Source organism: Nannospalax galili, unplaced genomic scaffold (assembly GCF_000622305.1).
Source record: "Nannospalax galili isolate Female #2095 unplaced genomic scaffold, S.galili_v1.0 scaffold417, whole genome shotgun sequence".
Lineage (NCBI taxonomy): Eukaryota > Metazoa > Chordata > Mammalia > Rodentia > Spalacidae > Nannospalax > Nannospalax galili.
This window is the reverse complement of record NW_008340785.1, coordinates 3,229,508-3,247,524: the sequence shown is the minus strand read 5'-3', so window position 1 is coordinate 3,247,524 and position 18,017 is coordinate 3,229,508. Positions and strand designations below refer to the sequence as shown.

At 36.3% G+C, this 18,017-nt stretch overlaps 2 protein-coding genes across 3 annotated transcripts in view; one reads left to right on the top strand and one right to left on the bottom strand.

Annotated features, from left to right (window-relative positions):
- Positions 1–8,385, top strand: part of Asf1a (anti-silencing function 1A histone chaperone) — a 12,335-nt gene extending 3,950 nt beyond the window's left edge. The window contains exons 2-4 of the mRNA XM_008835778.3: positions 1,801–1,916; positions 6,037–6,213; positions 7,932–8,385. Coding sequence (XP_008834000.1) covers positions 1,801–1,916; positions 6,037–6,213; positions 7,932–8,144 — 506 coding nt within the window. The 3' untranslated portion in view covers positions 8,145–8,385. The remainder of the gene's footprint in view (positions 1–1,800; positions 1,917–6,036; positions 6,214–7,931) is intronic.
- The window catches only part of Mcm9 (minichromosome maintenance 9 homologous recombination repair factor), an 89,398-nt gene that overhangs the window by 56,698 nt on the left and 14,683 nt on the right, over positions 1–18,017 (bottom strand). For both annotated transcript variants that reach the window (XM_008835780.3, XM_017798872.2), the window contains 2 exons: positions 14,318–14,443; positions 12,371–12,490 (listed from right to left, as the gene is read on the bottom strand). In XM_008835780.3, the coding sequence (XP_008834002.1) occupies positions 12,371–12,490; positions 14,318–14,443 (246 nt within the window). The remainder of the gene's footprint in view (positions 1–12,370; positions 12,491–14,317; positions 14,444–18,017) is intronic.

Sequence of the window (18,017 nt, the reverse complement as noted above, 5' to 3'; positions counted from 1 at the left end):
TATATACTATGTATGTTTACATTATTACATCTGTATGAGAAGTAACTTGTGTAAAGTGACAAGGCTTATTTTACCTTAGCTAATTTAGTAGCTTTCATATCCTTTTCACTTTAAGTTTCTTAAGTTGGCTTTTAGAACACCTCCTTCATTGGCTACTAGTTTCCTAATCTACTTTATTGATTCATTATCTTCTTGATCTGTCAACTTTGGAGAGACCTAACACTCACTCCTAGGAACCCCTTTGGTTTCCTTGTCTTTATATATTCCTTTAAAAAATGGCTACTGTTGCTTCCATCTCCACAATTTATCCAAGATGTAAATCCTATACCTTCACAGCCACACCAGATTCAAGCCACCATAATTTCTGCTCTCTGATTGAAACAGCTTCCTCATTCAATCAACACAAAACAGAGCAGTTAAAATGATCCTTTAAGGGGGCTGGAGAGAGAGCTCAGTGGTTAAGAGCACTGGTCGGTCATGAAGACGACCCAAGTTCAATTCTCAGCACCCACATGGCCGCTAACAACTGTCCAAAACTCCAGTTCCAGGGGATCTGATGCTGTCTCTGACCTTGTCAGGCATTGCATGATGTGGGTACACTGACCTACATGCAGGCAATACACTCATACCCATAAAATAATATATATATATATTCTTTTTTTTTTAATGATCCTTTAAGATGAAAGGTAGATCCTGTCACTTAGAGGTTCAAAACCTTTAGGTGCTAGGGTTGTAGTATAGTGATAGAGGATTGCCTAGCATTGGCAAGGCTCTGGGTTTGATCTCTACCACAACAAAACAACTTACATGGTTTCCCATGTAAAAGCCAAAGTCCTTATGATGGGCATCAAAACCTTGCATGATCTGGCTATGCTGCTTTCCATCCCAATCTTAGGGTTGGGTAACTTTTCTTTTCTACTCTGTTCCAAAGTTCCACCCTCCTTGCTTTTTCTTGACCACACCAAGAAGGTTCTTATCTTTGTATCCTTATATTTGCTCTTCTTTCTGACCAGACAATCATGTTGCCTCATCCTAGCTCCATCAGCAAGTGATCTTGTTACATGTCAGATGCAGGGTCCTGAATCTGGAAATGTACTAAAAGCTGAAAATACAAGTGGCCTTATCTAGGATGGAATCTTGATTTGATAGGTCCTCAAAAATTACAGCTAACTTCAAAAAGTACAACTCTCAAGGAACTTGCAGTTCAAAAATTTTCAGTTTATAATATAGTATGAATAAGTAGTAGTACCAATTTACAAATTTAGGAAATAAAATATCTGCATAATTACATGAAAATGTTAACATCCTCCACAAGTAAACCAGAAACTCAAACTGTTGGAGAGCTTAGTGTAGTCTCAGTGTAATGAGTACAAGCCCTTTACTTACGGGCCATAAAAGAGCTTTGCTAATGATTTTTCCCACTTTGGATTCTGTGATGATTTATGGTTCACAGGGCAGCCTTTCCACAGTGTTGAGATAAAAAATGGCACACAGAAAGGGACTGGGAGATTGCACAGCCAAATAAATCAGAATGGAAAATGCTGGTTTAACTGGAAGGTGTTCTTTACTAAAGGAATTCTTGGAATACTTCCTGTGCTGTCATGCTGTATGAGTACTTAAGTTGTTAGCATTTCCCCAATTTTTGGTCACATTTTTATTTGTGAGGAGCACTGTCCAGGGTCCAGGGCTTCATATTTTTTGGGATGAGAAGCCATTTAGCAGTTAACTGGACAACAAAGGGAACTTTATCATCTGTTAACATAATTGCTGATTTGAAGTAATTTGTTTTTTTAATCCTAGACTTGGAATGGAAAATTATCTATGTGGGCTCTGCAGAAAGTGAAGAGTATGATCAAGTTTTAGACTCTGTTTTAGTGGGCCCTGTTCCTGCAGGAAGGCATATGTTTGTATTTCAGGTAAGACTAATCTTGGTAAATGTGTGTGCCAAGTATGTTTCTAAGCAGGATGTATGATCTCACGGTTCTTATCCTTTTTGTGTTAAGTCATTAATGTGCTTCTATCATGTTTCAGGCAGTGTTTGTCATAAAGGAACTGAACTTGGTTCTCTGTGCAGAGATCTTAATATGCTTATTTTAGGAAAATGTACAGGATGCAGTAAACTTTAAACTGCATCATGTCACACATAGCTGCTTTTGAGCTCTACCTGTGGAACAGCCTTTCAATGTGGCAGTAGCCCAAAGCATGGATACAACAGCAACAACTTTATTTCAGCATAATCAATCAGTAACTGGAAGGCTAACATGTACGTTAGCAAATAAAGATACGTGATTTGAATCATGGATTAAAGTCTGGTGGTTTCCTAAAGCATTATATAGTACCTTATAGAGGACCACTGTGATAAATCCATTACCCCTTTAGTTATCTGTGAGTAGAAATTCTATTAATGCAAATTATGTCCTCAGACAATGATGACAGTATTTGGGTCTGTGCCAAAGCTTTTAGACATTGTCTCTGTATACAAAAGTGTTCATTCTTCTAGTTTGTTAAATTAAAAACCACTGTGTAAAGCTAGTGGTTTTTCAGTTATCCATGCTTCTTAGAGGGAGATATTTATAATACTGTTAAGACTATAGTTAGTATTTTTTTAAATTATTCATTTTTGTTAGAAGTATTTCTACCCAGTAAAGTCTCAATGAAGGCATAATCTAGAGAGAAACTCTAACTCTTCTACCCCAACCTCTACTTCTCATTACATAGACAGGACTAATTTAATGAATACTGTCTTTGATACAGTCCCATCAGAAGTGGGTGACGAGTTGCTTAGGAGCACACAGCTAGGGATGCTGCTTTTTCCATCTTCTGAATCAGTGTTTGGGCTTTTTTATTGAGAAACTCTCAAATAATTTAGTGTATGTAAAACAAATGGCAAAGAAAGGCTCAACTACAAGTTAAAGGCTCATATACTTTAAAGTGTCATTAACCTGAGTTGTGTGTGTGTGTGCATAACCTTGTGAAAAGCTACAGTAACACAGTGCCTAAGGAAGCACTGCAATCAGAAATACACTGGATGCCTCTGCTTATTAGACATGTGACTTTAGACAAGCTTCCCATCTCTGTAATCACTCCATTCATTTATAAAAGTTAAAAGGAATAAAGCAGTAAATTACCAACAAATCTACTTTCATCTAGATTTGCTTTGACCCACAAGCCTGGGGAGTGTATACTTTACTGATAATTCATGATGTAGTGAAAGAAACTTGGGTTAATGTATAGTCATATATACGCTTTGTACTACTGTCCAAAACTTGTAAGTATTTGTGTTGGTTTTGAAATAAACCCGAGAAATTTTTGTGCTTATGTTGTGACAAATACCTCTACCTTTTGGCTTGGGGTACTGTAGGAAAAAACTCAAAATGTTAAATAGTTTTTGTTGTTATCAGTGTAAATGTTGCAAAAAACAAAAAAAGAACAGAAAACAGTGTGATTTAGGTCATATGTTAGCCTATGCATTTTTTTCAAAGTTCTCCAATTATCAAAAAGAAACTAAGGTGCAGTTATTGTTTTGTGTTTTAAACAAACTGTTGTATTTCCCTGGTCTGCCAGGATTTTGCTCCAGAATAATTAAACATGCCTTTCCTTTTTCCTTCTTAGATGCTCTAGCCCACTAAATTTGGGGTGTTTTTTGTTTGTTTTATTTCCTTATGCTTTCCTCTTTTTGTTTTGTTTTGTTTTGAAGCAGGGACTCCCTGTAGCCCCAGCTGGCCTGGAATTCACTATGTAGACTAGGCTAGCCTTGAACACACAAAGATCTGTCTGCCTCTACCTCCGAGTACTGGGATTAAAGGCATGCACCACCATGCTTGGCTTAAACATGCCTTTTCAATGAGTAGGCCTACTACTAGCAGCGGCATATCCAGACATCTGCCCAGTGCTGTGGATTGGGTCAAATCACTTTTCTATCCTAAATGACTTAAGATGCTTGCACATTGTCCATTCAAATTTGCTCAAGCAAAATCCTTTGACAATTGTTATTTTTTTTTAATGTGACTAGAATGAATTTGCTGAGTGGTGGGAAATAGCATTATTGAACTCTGGTTTCCTGTCTCCACTTTTAAGAATCATTTTGGACACTCCTGGGAAGGAGATGCATAAGACAAATGGGATATTGTACAGGAGAGGCCCTCTGTTCCCATCTTAGTGTCTAGCCAATGAGATCATAAACCCCTTCAGGACAGGAACTGAGTAATAAATTTGAAAACAAATTCTCATAGCTGCACCTGTGTTGTTGGGCATCTATTACTTGATGACTTGTCTCAAGCAACATAAACATAAAAGAAGCTGCTACCTTCAGAGAGGGCTTTGTTTTGAAAGGTTAAGTTTGATAAGGACATCAAAAGATGAGTTTTAGGGATTTGAGAGAAAGAACTTTACAACCAAGGGACACTGAGGCACAAAAGCATGAAAGATTATCAATGTGTCTAAAGACTTGTGTTATTCACGTACACACACATACACATACACACACACAGATGAGAAGTATAGATGTTAAAGGAGATGTGCACAGAGATGTTCATTGGAGACATTTTGAAGAGCCCTATAAATGAAATTAGAACATTTTTAAAAAGATCTCACCTGAGATTTTAAAACCAAGCAGAGATAGGAACAGATACATGTTTAAGTGGCAGCAATATAAACAATAGGTTAGAGCTGAGGATGTAAGTTAGAAAGTTTTAGCAAGCAGTATTTTAGATAAGAAATAAAGACAAACTGGGCCTTTAGATGAGAAATGTTGAGATGACTAGATAAGAGAGTTAGAGAAGCTGAAGGTGACAGAGATTTTCAGTCTGCATGAGTTTGTATGCCTTTTGGTATCATCTCAATGTGGTATATGTACAATAAACACCAAAGCTTCCAAACTAAGGTATTACCTGAAGTGCTCATATATGCAAAGGATGCTCCTTGGTGGCCTGGGAACTGAACTAATTTGCTAGGATTTCATTTGCTTATTGCACAGAATGGCTGCTTCAGATTGACCTTAGATACCTCAGCTGGCACTGTCTATGTATGTATATATGTTCCTTCCAACCAGTCAGTCTCTTAGCTGTCCTGGTCATTGCTGTGAACATGGCCCTAGTCTTTTCTTACTTTCTTGGTCTCTTCTAGCTCTGTTGTTTCACCTTCTCCATTCCTTGAGGTTCAACATGATTCAAAGCAAAGTCTTTGGTATCATCTGCCTAAAAACAATCTTTGCCTTCACTATGGCTCAAATGTGGCTAGTACAATGTGACTATACAAACCATGGTTATTGTTTCTTCAAACTCCTACATAGTTTCAAGTTCCATGGTCTGTTTTATTCATTATTTACTTAGTGGTACTAGAAATTGAACCTGGGGCCTTGCAGATAATAGGCAAAGGTTCTATCATTGAGTTGGATACCTAGCCCCTTTTTTCAGTTTTATATAATTTACTATTATTTACAAGAGATGGTTAGCTAGGTATAAGAACCTAGTGTCTTGGGAGACCAAAGTAATAAACATTTACTGCTAATAGGCTTTGTGGAACTAATTTAGTACTTAGTAACTTAGGACTGGAAAAGATTAGGATCACTACAATGATTGATTTGATTGTTTAAATCTTTTATACAATAGGTTTTATAATGCATATTTTATAATTGCATTAACCACCATACAGTAAAACAAGAATTATTTCCCTTAAACTGTAATGATGCATGCAGGTACCAAGGTTACTTAGAACTAATACAGAGAAACATGAACCATATTTTCTAGTTACAAGCCCAAAAGAACATTTGCTGGATATAGTGGTGTTTGCTTCTAATCCTAGCATTCCGGAGCAGGGCAAGAGGACTGCCATATGTTTGAGGTCAGCCTGGGCTGAACAGTGAATAACAGGCCAGCCAGCATTGCATAGCAAGACTCTGCCTTTGAAAGCCAAAATGAAATACGTAGATAAAAAGCATTTTCCCTGCTGGTGTGATTTCAGGTAGTGCTAAGGTAACTGAAACTCTTAACTGTTCTTAACAGCCTTTTTTGTATGTTTCTTTTTAAATTATTCTAGGCTGATGCACCTAATCCAGGACTCATTCCAGATGCAGATGCTGTAGGTGTAACAGTTGTGCTAATTACTTGCACCTATCGGGGTCAAGAATTTATTAGAGTTGGCTATTATGTAAATAATGAATATACTGAAACAGAATTAAGGGAAAATCCACCAGTAAAGCCAGACTTTTCTAAGGTAATGCTGTTACTGTTCTTTTAAATTACTATATTTATTTATTTATTTATTTTTATGTGTATGAGTGTTTTGCCTGCATGTATGTAAGTGTACCTATGTCTTGCAGTGCCCACAGAGGCTAGAAGAGGGTGTTGGATTCCCTGGAACTGGAGTTACCAACAGTTGTTAGCCATCATGTGGGTCCTGGGAACTGAACTTGGATCCTCTGCAAGAGCAGCCAGTGCTCTGAGCCATCTCTCTAGCCCCTTAGCTTTTTTTAAAAAAGGCTTTAATTTTTGTTTATGTGTGCATGTGTTTACATATTAATCCTCCTTTTCAGAGGAGTAACATATATACGTATGCTACATGTATGGTGTTGCCTGTGGAGGCAACAAGAGGGCATCAGATCCCCTGAAGCTGGAGTTACAGGAGGTTGTGAGCCAATTGGTGTGGTGCTAGGAACTGAACTCGGGTCTCTGTAAGAGTGAGTGCTTTCAACCTCTGAACCATTTCTCCAGCCCCTTTTTAAATTACTTGTACTATTCAGTTTTATCACACTCTATGGCCTTAAAATACAAATTTAAAGTTCTGTACCACCTGGACAAACTAGTTGCTGTTCCATTTGCATAGATGATCTCAACCCTCCCTGCCTTTCAGGAATTGTTTGGCAAATACCTGAGTCCCTGATGATGTAGAAAAATGTATGTACTTTCTGCAAAAAACAGACCTTTGTTTATGGCTCTGTATAGTATTCGCCACACAATCATTAGGTGTTTCATTCCAACTTTTAGGGCATGTAAGTTCTTTGGGAGTAGAGTTGTTAATATTTTTGCCTGTTAATCTTCCCTAAATCATAATAGATTAGTGTGTGTCGGGGGGATCCTTGTTATTTTGTGGCGTCTTAGAGAAAGGGTCTTGAACTGTGGCAGTCTTCCTTTCTCAGACTCTCAAGTGCCGAGATTATAAATTGTCTTCATGTCTGGCCTGTGCTGTTTTATATGACACTTAGAATACTGTATGTTTTATCCTGTCTCCTATTCTTAGAGGTTAAAGTTCTTAAATATTTCTGATGATGAAAAACAGGTTAAATTCTGAGACACTAAAATCTCTTTCAGTGGTCTAAAAAATACTTAGTATCTTAGATTTTTCCATTGGGAATCATTGTTAATAACAGTTTAGTTAATGGCGATTTTTGTGACTGAGTTGAATATGGCACTCTGCTAAAACTTGCCATAGATTAGAAAGTTCTTGATAAAGATGGGATGCTTTTCTGAGGCTTTCTATTAATTCAGCATTACCTGTATAGAACCTTGTGGCACCAGAGGAAGCTAGAATCTGAGCTAAGAAATGAGCCTTAATATTAAAAACTAGGGTCCACTAATTAGAAGCTCTATATGAAGTTCATTTTTTCATGGAAGCACATCTTTAACTTTTTGGTGTCCTGGCCTCATGCACGCTAGCTTCTCCAGTCTGAAAATAAATCAAGCTGACACCCTCTATAGGATGTACAAAAAGACACCCTTTTCCCTCCCTTACCTTTTAGGAAACAAAAATATAAAAACTTGACATTTCTTTGCTGTGACTTTAGTCCTTGTTTACTGGGTATGTCTGAAATGCTTGTTTTACTCACTTATACCTTAATATGCAAACTTAGCCCTTTGGGAGCATTAACATAAAGAGCCATTTTGTTAAGCTTCAAACTGTCTTAGTGCTTACCATTTAAATGTTTCTTTCTCTAGCTTCAAAGGAACATTTTGGCATCTAATCCCAGAGTTACAAGATTCCATATTAATTGGGAAGATAACACAGAAAAACTGGAAGATGCAGAGAGCAGTAATCCAAATCTACAGTCTCTTCTTTCAACAGATGCATTACCTTCAGCGTCAAAGGGATGGTCCACGTCAGAAAACTCACTCAATGTAATGTTAGAATCCCACATGGACTGCATGTGACCACCCGCCATCCCATTAGTACAAATTAAGCTATTAAAAACAGAACTATTTCCCTGAAATTCCGTAAGTACATAGGACACAATGTGAAGAATTTGTTTAAAAACATCCTGTAGAAAATTTATAAGGAAACCAATATTTGAGCAAATTGTGGAATATAAATACAACTATTTTTAAGTAATTTTTTCTCTAATGTGTTATTTTATTTGTTCTTGAAACTAATCTGATTAAAGCATATATATTATTTTCTTCTCCTTTATATGTAACTAAGCGCTTATAAAAAGAAAAATAAGAATCATTAGATCAAGATGTGAAAGTGTTTTAGCCTCTTGGACCAGTAATATTTTACTGGCCTTTGAAAGAACAGTTTACTTCAACTAAAATACTTTTCCTGGGAAGACATTTAGTGTAGTTTTAATTTAAGGAGCAAACACCTATTCATCAATGAAAAAAGTGTCTTTAAAAGGGGAATTTGAATCAGTTGAGTGTTACCAAGAATTTTAGATTCAGTTTTTACAGGCTACCCAAAGCCTCTTGTAGCGACTCATGTCGCACTAGGTAGCATTTGAGTTGTTTGCTGTAAAACAAATGCCTATAGCTGTTGGAAGGCCCTCTGACTGTTATGTTTCCGAAAGTCTAAGGTGTTAGAACCTGTGATTATAAATCATTATTGTCCAGATTGATTTCCGCATAGTAAGAGCAAATATAGTCGTTCTCTAAAGTTTAAAAGATTATAATGGCTCAAATTTACTTACCAGGCTTATAAAAAGTCTATGGACTTTTATGAATTGTCTGTGGTTGGCACTATTGCTATAGAAACAGTAATTTAGAAAGGTATAGTTTATCTGCATAGGTGGGTTACTGTTTTGGAAATCATCTTACTTTCACACCTACAATACCCTTCCCTCCATATCCTCTGACACTCATCAAGATGGTAATATCCAGGCATATTTATAATTGACATATCTTAGACAGCTTTTCTAGATAACATATTTTTTGAAAAGCAGTCTTGGAAAGGAATTCACCAAATATACATGAATCAAAAGCCTTTTCTTTGAGATAGTACTTCCACAAAGTTTCTTTTGCTTCATGAAGGGTAAAATATTTCCATTTGACCCTTGCTGCTAAGCAAGATAGCCATATGATGCAAGTTAGTGTGCCACCACACCTGTCTTAGATTCAGTTTTTACAGGCTACCCAAATCCTCTTGTAATGACTCATGTCGCACTAGGTAGCATTTGAGTTGGTTTCTGTAAAACAAATGCCGATAGCTGTTGGAAGGCCCTCTGACTATTATGTTTCTGAAAGTCTAAGGTGTTACAATCTGTGATTATAAATCATTATTGTTTAGATTGATTTCCGCATAGTAAGAGCAAATACAGTCGTTCTCTAAAGTTTAAAAGATTATAACAGCTCAAATCTACTTATCAGGCTTATAAAAATTCTATGAACTTTTATGAATTGTCTGTGGTTGGCACTATTGCTATAGAAACAGTGATTTAGAAAGGTATAGTTTATCCGCATAGGTGGGTTACTGTTTTGGAAATCGTCTCACTTTCACACCTACAATATCCTTCCCCCCATATCCTCTGATACTCATCAAGATGGTAATATCCAGGCATATTTATAATCGACATATTTCAGACAGCTTTTCTAGATAACATTTTTTGAAAAGGAGTCTTGGAAAGGAATTCACCAAATATACATGAATCAAAAGGCTTTTCTTTGATGAGATAGTACTTCCACAAAGTTTCTTTTGCTCCATGAAGGGTAGAATATTTCCATTTGACTCTTGCTGCTAAGCAAGATAGCCATATGATGCAAGTTATGCAGTGCCTTCACCGCTAAACTTTTATACTGCACTTTTCAAAGCTTTTATTTTGAGGAAAAACAAAGGGCATTTGTCTAAATACAGACTCTTAAGCTATATATATTTCTTGTTATTCTAAAAAGTGAGTTTGTAAAACAAACTTTTGCTAAATGTTAAACTTTGAAATTTAACACTTCAGCTTATTACAATATTGTCCATTAACTAGTTCATAGATTTTAAAATACTTTTGTTAAAACTATATGAAAAAAATACCATTTTTGTCTAACTGCAATTAAAAGAAAATGTTTAAATATTAAATAAAAGTAATACTTTACAACAAAGCTCAGTGATCAATATAATAGGAATAAGATGTATTTGTTAGAAATAAAACAAACTAAATCATCAAATAAAGCAATTCACTGAAGAGTTTTTATTCTAATTATAAAAATCACTTTGTAATGACATCAAATGTTTAGGTTTTTATATCAGTTTGTAAATAACCCATTTTCACAGAAGTTTGGGGCATATATACCTTTGCCTTTTATTTTAAATGTTACAGCTCTATAAAATTTTAAAATAAAAATCAATTACTGATAATATTGTTTAGCCTCATTTACAGACACTATATCTGAGTTATAGCTAAAAGGCTTAGATATCTTTCCCCCTTATGATCAGAGTAAATACATAATTATCTGGAGAAAAAGAAAATATATATATACCACTGAAGAGGTAGGTAAGTTGGAGGGCATGAGGGTCATTTTACTTAAGGAAATGTTCTAGGAATCTGAGGAAGCATACATACATGCATTTGCTCATTCATAACCTTACACAACCCTAGGTGTTTAGTATTGTTTTACCCTGTAGTTGTAGGGTCTAGTATTAATTAAGAAAGTCTGTGGGGGCCAGTGAGAGGGCTCAGCCGGTAAACGCACTTGCTGCTAAGCCTAATGACCTGAGTTCAATCACCAGGATCCACATGGTGGGAAGAGAAAACTGACTTCCACAAGTTGTCCTTTGACCTTTATATATGCGCGCGCACGCACACGCACACACACACACACACACACACACAAAATAAATAAGTAGATAAAAAGTAATTTTAAAAAATGTTTAAAAAGAAAGTCTTTGGAGGGGTTTCATAACACAATCCATGCTATAAGACAATAAAGTATGATTCTGCAGCACAACTATATATTTACACTGAAATTTTTCATAAAGTGACCCTTTGCTATACCTTACTCTGTGCAGCATTGACTTTCTAATGGGTTACAAAACACTGAAGAAAGGCCATTGTCATCTTTTGTGTGGGTTAAAAAGTAGCAATACTTTTTCCACAATTGTAAAATTATATTTCCTTTACCAGTCTTTTCTCTCACATTTGGATTAGGATCTTGACATTTAAAAAGGGAAAGGTGCTAATTCCATGATGCACTATGAATACTGCGAGCAGCAGCCATTCATTGTAATACTTCCCAAGCAGTTGGAGATGAGTACCACATGTCGGTGTGTACTTGTCCTGGACCCCCCACACAGTTAGGAAGCATTTCATGTGTTACTCAAGCAGCATCTTTGTTGCTGGAGTCACATAGAACTGCAGATCTAGGCTATAGGATTTCAACAGTACAAGCAGTGTTCCTCACACACTGCTACCTCCTGTCTGGTATTGGGAAGTTTGCTCGGTTCATAAATCCTTCTTAACATTACTTAACTATCGTGCTTCAAGTCCTTATATAGTGCCATTGGAATATTTTCTGTTATGATCATTCACGTATAAACTTCTCATAAGAACTTTGAGGACAGACCATAGAAGTGGGGCTCTCAGTAGGTAACAACATTTGTAAAATACATAAAACCAAAGGCCTATTTTTAGAAGAACAGGCAAATACTACATCAAAACTGTAAAAATTGAAAATATCATCAAAACATATTTTAAAACATAACTGTCCTTAAATTTCCTGCCACATTATAACCAAATCTTGGCATTTCTCTACAAAGACTTTTTGAATGTACTTGAAGAATATATATTAAGGAAGCCCTGTATGGTGCTTTCTAAATACACAAATCTCTGCCTACAAAATTTCATTAGGAGCTACTGTTGTCTATGAGAATGAGTTATGTGCTATCTACTTACTTTCTAAAGTGAAATTTACCTCTGTTTTGATGTTCTATTTGCTGAGTCTTCATAAGATGCATGATACATTTTTCTACATAGAGCTAAGATCCAAACACAGTAGACATGGCCCTTTTAAAATATTTTTTTAGAGCTACAAAAGTAATGTTACATACTCAGTTTTTGGCAGTAACCTTATTAAATAACTAGCTTGAAATTTATACTACAGTAGGCACTCTTTCTAAGGAAAAAAAATTGTGTTAGCTTCTGGATTAATGTTAAATTACCTAAAATTGTCTTGTACAGTACCTGCACTAGTAGATCCAATTCCTGTGGTCAATACAGATCTTGGTGTGATCTTTGCTGCATATTTAAGAAATTGAGATTTCCCTGTGCCAGGGTCCCCAACCAATAAAAGATGAGATTCACCTAGAAAAAGTAAATAAGTCTTAAATGCTTTAAAGGATCTAAGATGTGTAATTAATCAAAAATTAAATTAGGACTGGAGAGACAGCTCAGTGGTCAAGAACACTGACTGTTTTTGCAGAAGACCCGGGTTCAAATCGCAGCACCCACATGGCAGCTAACAACTGTCCATAACTCCAGTTACAGGGGATCCAATGGCCTCTTCTGTCCTTCACAGGCATTGCACAACACGGGTGTACTTACTTACATGCAGGCAATACATACACATAAAATAAAAATAATAAAAATATTTTTAATTAAAATTTAATAAAATTAAATCCATATGAAATGGTAACATGATTTATTTTATATAGTATTTTTGGCATCCTTTATGTAAGAAAGATTTAACTGGAAAATCTTTAGAAAAGTTAACTCATGAATATAACAGTTTTGATTACTGAATATGGCATTTAAAATTTAAATTCTATTAATAGGTTGTATGCTACTTCCAGATGCTTAGGCCCACGTTTAACATTTTTAAAAACCCGTGGCTTATAAACTTTGATTTTTATCTAGTTTTAAATTCCAAACTACTGTGATTAAAGCTATCCATATAAACCATACAACATTTTATTTTATTTTCAAGTACTTTTAAATACTTTTAAATCATGGTGACTTTATAAGTGCTTCATATATATCATATCCTTAAGATTATAGTAATTAAATGAAAACATTTTTAATTTGTATAAATTTTAGTAGCTTAGTGAAATATCTACCTTAAAATAATTAAGTACTGATTTTTTCACATGTAACATAAATGGACATATGCCTGTCTTGTGGTCTATTTTCTTTTTTTTAAAATTATTATCATTTATTGCTATTACAAGTATCAATCAATTTCCACTTTGTGGTACTTTTAGGGTTAAAGTTGGAGGTACAGTTTTGTATTTGTTGTAGATATTTTCACTGGCCAAACAAATTTCTTTGGAATAAATATTTCCTAATTATATTAGTAAGAAACCACTACTTAAGCTCAAAATATTCAGCAAAGTGCCTTGCAAATAACGGGTGATAAAATCACATAATACACAAACCCCTTATATTTAGTATTCTATACTGTACTATATGGTTTTAGAGTCCCTGCTAACAGTCTGGTTAATGATATCATTCTTTTGGATTTTTGGTTTTACTATGGTTATTATGGCCCTGTAAGTCTCATTCAGCTCAGCTAAGCATGTTTGCTGCACACAAGCTTTTCTGCCATGCAGTCATTATCACATACATGGAGTAGTCTTTGATTAAATATGTGACCTACAGCAGCGATTCAATGGCAGATGGCATATTTCTACCAGCAGATGCGAAATCATCAGGCAGACGATGGAGAACAGCAGTCTTGAGAAGCATACTGGCAGCTACAGATGGGGAGACCAACTTGGAAACATTAAAACACTATTTCTAATCTTTTTGAAGAGAGATGGGGTCCAATAAAAAAATGTAAGCTGCTGTTTTTGTGGCACCTTTACAGGCTACAGCAGAAGTATACAACTGTTGAAAAATTTAATGATTTCTTTAGTCTTTTTGGAATTAAGAGAAAGTTTCTGATAAATGTAGCTATACACTAAGTACGAGAAATCCAGCTTTAAAAGATGATATTTAGAAAATAGTGCTCAATAAGCAGTTTTTTAAAATTTTTAAGTTAGCATACAATTGGGCTGCGTATTGACATCCTCATTATACTTTGTTCTAATTCAGCCCCCAGCCCCCTCAACAAGCAGTTTTTGTTCAAGAAAGGATCTAGCTTCTTCCCTTATATGTGTTAATATTTTTCAAAATTTGCCAATAGGTACTAACCTCTGACCCTTGTTCCTGTAGCATCAGTCCTTTGAATTCCACCAGCCAGTACCATGGCCACAGCAAGCTTTACTAGATACATCCCAAACACTTGAGGACACAAGCTGGCCAGTATTTCATTCCTTCCTGGGAAGAGTAGAAAGATCAGAAGTCACCAATAATTTTCTAGAAACTGTAAATGAACTCTCCCTATCTCAAGTGACCCTCTATAAACATACTCTTTGTGTCAGTCTAAAATGATCAAGAAGACCAAGTCAAATGATTAAAGAAAGCCAGTAACTTTCAGTTTTACATTTTGGATTTTGAGATGGTCTTGCTACGTAACCAAAGCTGATCTTGAATGAGCAATCCTACCTTGCTCTCCCAGGTGTTAAGAATTCAGGTATGCATCGCTGTACCTGCCTGACTTTGTTTAGGTTCTAAATTTAATGCCATGAAAAGAGCTTTTTATTCCTGGGTGCTACTTCCATAAATTTGTCATACTAAGGAACATGTATAAAGAAAGGAATCTTGCTGGGCATGGTGGTGCATGCCTTTAATCCTATCACTTGGAGATGGAGGAAGGCAGATCTTTGTGAGTTCAGTGCCAGCCTGGTCTACATAGCAAGCTCCAAGTCAGGTAGGATTACACAGTGAGACTTTGTCTCAAAAACAAAAAACAAAAAAAAAAAACCCCTCCATTTCTCCTTTAACTATTAGCTCTTAAGTCAGCATTGTCCCTTAAAATAATGCAGCCACATTTTCTCTGTGGTAATTTCAGTAAAATCACTCCACTGCTAAGTTAAAAGGAAAATAGTCAATCACAGAAACAAGCCATTGGAATGTAACTTTTAAAGAGGTAGTTGGGGCCTGTGGCACTTCTGCAAAAGCAGAGGAGAAAGAAGTGAACCATCTATCTACCTGCAAGTTAACTCGGCACGTGTTCTGGCTGTTTGGGAAATTCTGTCTTAGTTGGAAGTTACTTGGAAGTTACTCAGGTATCAGCATAAGATTAAGATCATGGTAAACTTCAATCCCAGTAATCCAAGCTGAAGATCTTGAAATTCTTCAGTGTGCTTGAAATAAAAGTGCCAAATCTGAAAACTGACCCATCATACTTGTGAATAAAGTATTTCATCCAGTCACTGGTCTGATCAATGTACAAGATTCTGATGAGTCTTCTCTGAGCCTTTCCATAATTTATGGCCCCATATACAAACACTACTTTTTGTAATGAATCAGAATTGGTTTTGGTTTTGGAAATAGAACCAAAGGTATCATGTATACTAAGCATGCACTCTACCATTGAGCTACATCCCTACCCTGTATTGACTCAAAATTTGATCCAGTGACAAGCGATGATGTGACCTAGGATGGCAGAAATAAAGAAAGAAAATCTTAATAAAAAGGAAATCAGAAGGAAGATGTAAATTTAGGAACTTCATTAACTACTTGAGGGAATGTTTCCCCTAGAGAAAAAGTCAGGAGTCTAAATTTTAGAGAAGATTTGAGGTTCTGACTATAATCTAGAGATTACATATACAAAGAAGGAACCCAGTAAGCATGTTTAACAGTAGGTAAGCTGAGCTGAGATTCACCCCTGCCTGTACTGTCACATGCTGATAGAAGCCATACACCAATGGTAAATGGCACAGGCTCTAGTACCAGGCCTGGACATGGATCTCAATGTTGCTCAAAGCCATAGCCCAACAGTAAAGAACACAGTAGAGGAGCTGAAGAGATGGTTGGGTGAGTAAAAGCACTGGCTGTGCTTGCAGAGGAACTGGGTTCAATTCCTAGGACTCACACGGTGGCTAACAGCCATCCATAACTCTAGTTCCAGGAAATCTGATGCCCTCTTCTGACCTACACAGGCACTGCACAATATGGGTGCATTTACATAATTGCAGGCAATACACTCATACACAAAATAAAAATAAATTTTTTTTAAGAAAAGGACACAGCAGACACGGATCACAGTGCTGTTACTAGGGTCTGACCTTGGGGCAAGAGCCTCGACCTTGTTGCCTCTTGTTTTATCGTTGTAAAATGGAAATGATAACAGTATCATACAGAATATGTTGAGAGCAGTCATTAATACAGCACATAGAACAAACCATACCTGGGGCATAGTGGAAACTTCCTGTTAACTAGTTCCTAAAATTCTTGGGCTCACTTCTGACTTGAAGATTTCCTAGGGCCTGGAAGCATATACCTGTGATCCCAGCACTTTGGGGGGCTGAAATCAGAAGACTGCTGCAAGTTCTGGGCCAGATGGATGGGCTACAGAGTGAGACCTTGCCTCAAAAACAAAACCTATCCTCCCCAAAATGAAAAGATCACTATAGTCAACACAAAGACACAGCATGGCAGAACTACAATACCAGAGAAAAGCAAGAGAAGGGCTTACACTTCTAAGTGTTGTCAGCTGAAAAACAAAACTTGGATTATAGCAGTGGAAGCTCCCGTGGTGTTATCGTGGAACAGGGCATTCAGTTCCAAATTTCTACTTCTAGACTATGTTATTAGTGTGATTACGGCCACATCACCTACTTGGATATCATAACCCTGTTACCTCACAGAAAACCTTTTGAATTTAAGATAACCAAGTCAGCCCAGCATGCGTGCAGATGACCCAAGAGACACCAATTCCTATCTCTGGGGTTCTATTTAGCACCAGACAGCAGGATCAGTGCAGATCAGAACAAAACCCCTTGAGTTATGCTAGCCAGTACCCACAGTAACAAGCAAGTCAGCACCTAAGAGGCATAGCATTAGATTGCAAAGGAAAGATGCTCTTTGGATCTAACTTTCCCTACCCCAACAAAAACACACGTTGAAAAGATAGTACAGTAGTATCTAAGAAACTAAAAAGGGAGAATTCATTCATACCTGAGTGTTGCCTCATTTTCAGGGTCTTTCTAACTCACAAAGTTATCTTATTTTTGTTATACAACAATTGACTTGTATAACTATAACTTCCTAATTACAAGACAGATTCTTCAGTAATCAGCACAAAGCACTGGGGGGAGCATAGGGTCATGACCTGTGTTCAGTATTCGAAGGCAGAGTTGAACTGTGGAAATGGACTTAATAAGGAATGAACACAGTCCAAAGAAATATCACAGTTTTTTCAGAACCTAAGAAACCATTTTCATTCAAGAAAGTCACTTAAAAATATATGTGATTCTTGGGGCTGGAGCAGTGACTCAGTGGTTAAGAGCACTGGCTGCTCTTGGAGAGAACCTGGGTTTGGTTCCTAGTACCCACATGGTGCTGACAACTACTAGTAACTCCAATTCAGGGGATCTGATGCCCACTTCTGCCCTCTGTGGGTACTGCAGAACATGGCTGCACTTACATAAATCCAAGCATAATATTCATACACATAAAATAAAAACTTTAAAAAAAATCTGATTCTTAAAATGCTTCCTAAATAAAGTCATCATATAGAGAACTTAGGGCTCTTTTCTACACAGATCAGATAGAAGAATGTCCACGAAACAACTATATATGTGTAACGTGAAGATTAAGAAAAATCCCACAAAATAAAAAGAAACTGCCCGTATTTAGACAAATGGAAGTCTTATTTTATGAAATGCTATCTAGTTCAGTTTGTGACAAGAATAAAATAATATATATTAGACTAAAGATAAAGTTAGTTTTTCTCAGGAGATGCCTCCAAAGAAGAATGAAAACAAGAAAGATTTCATTTGTGTTT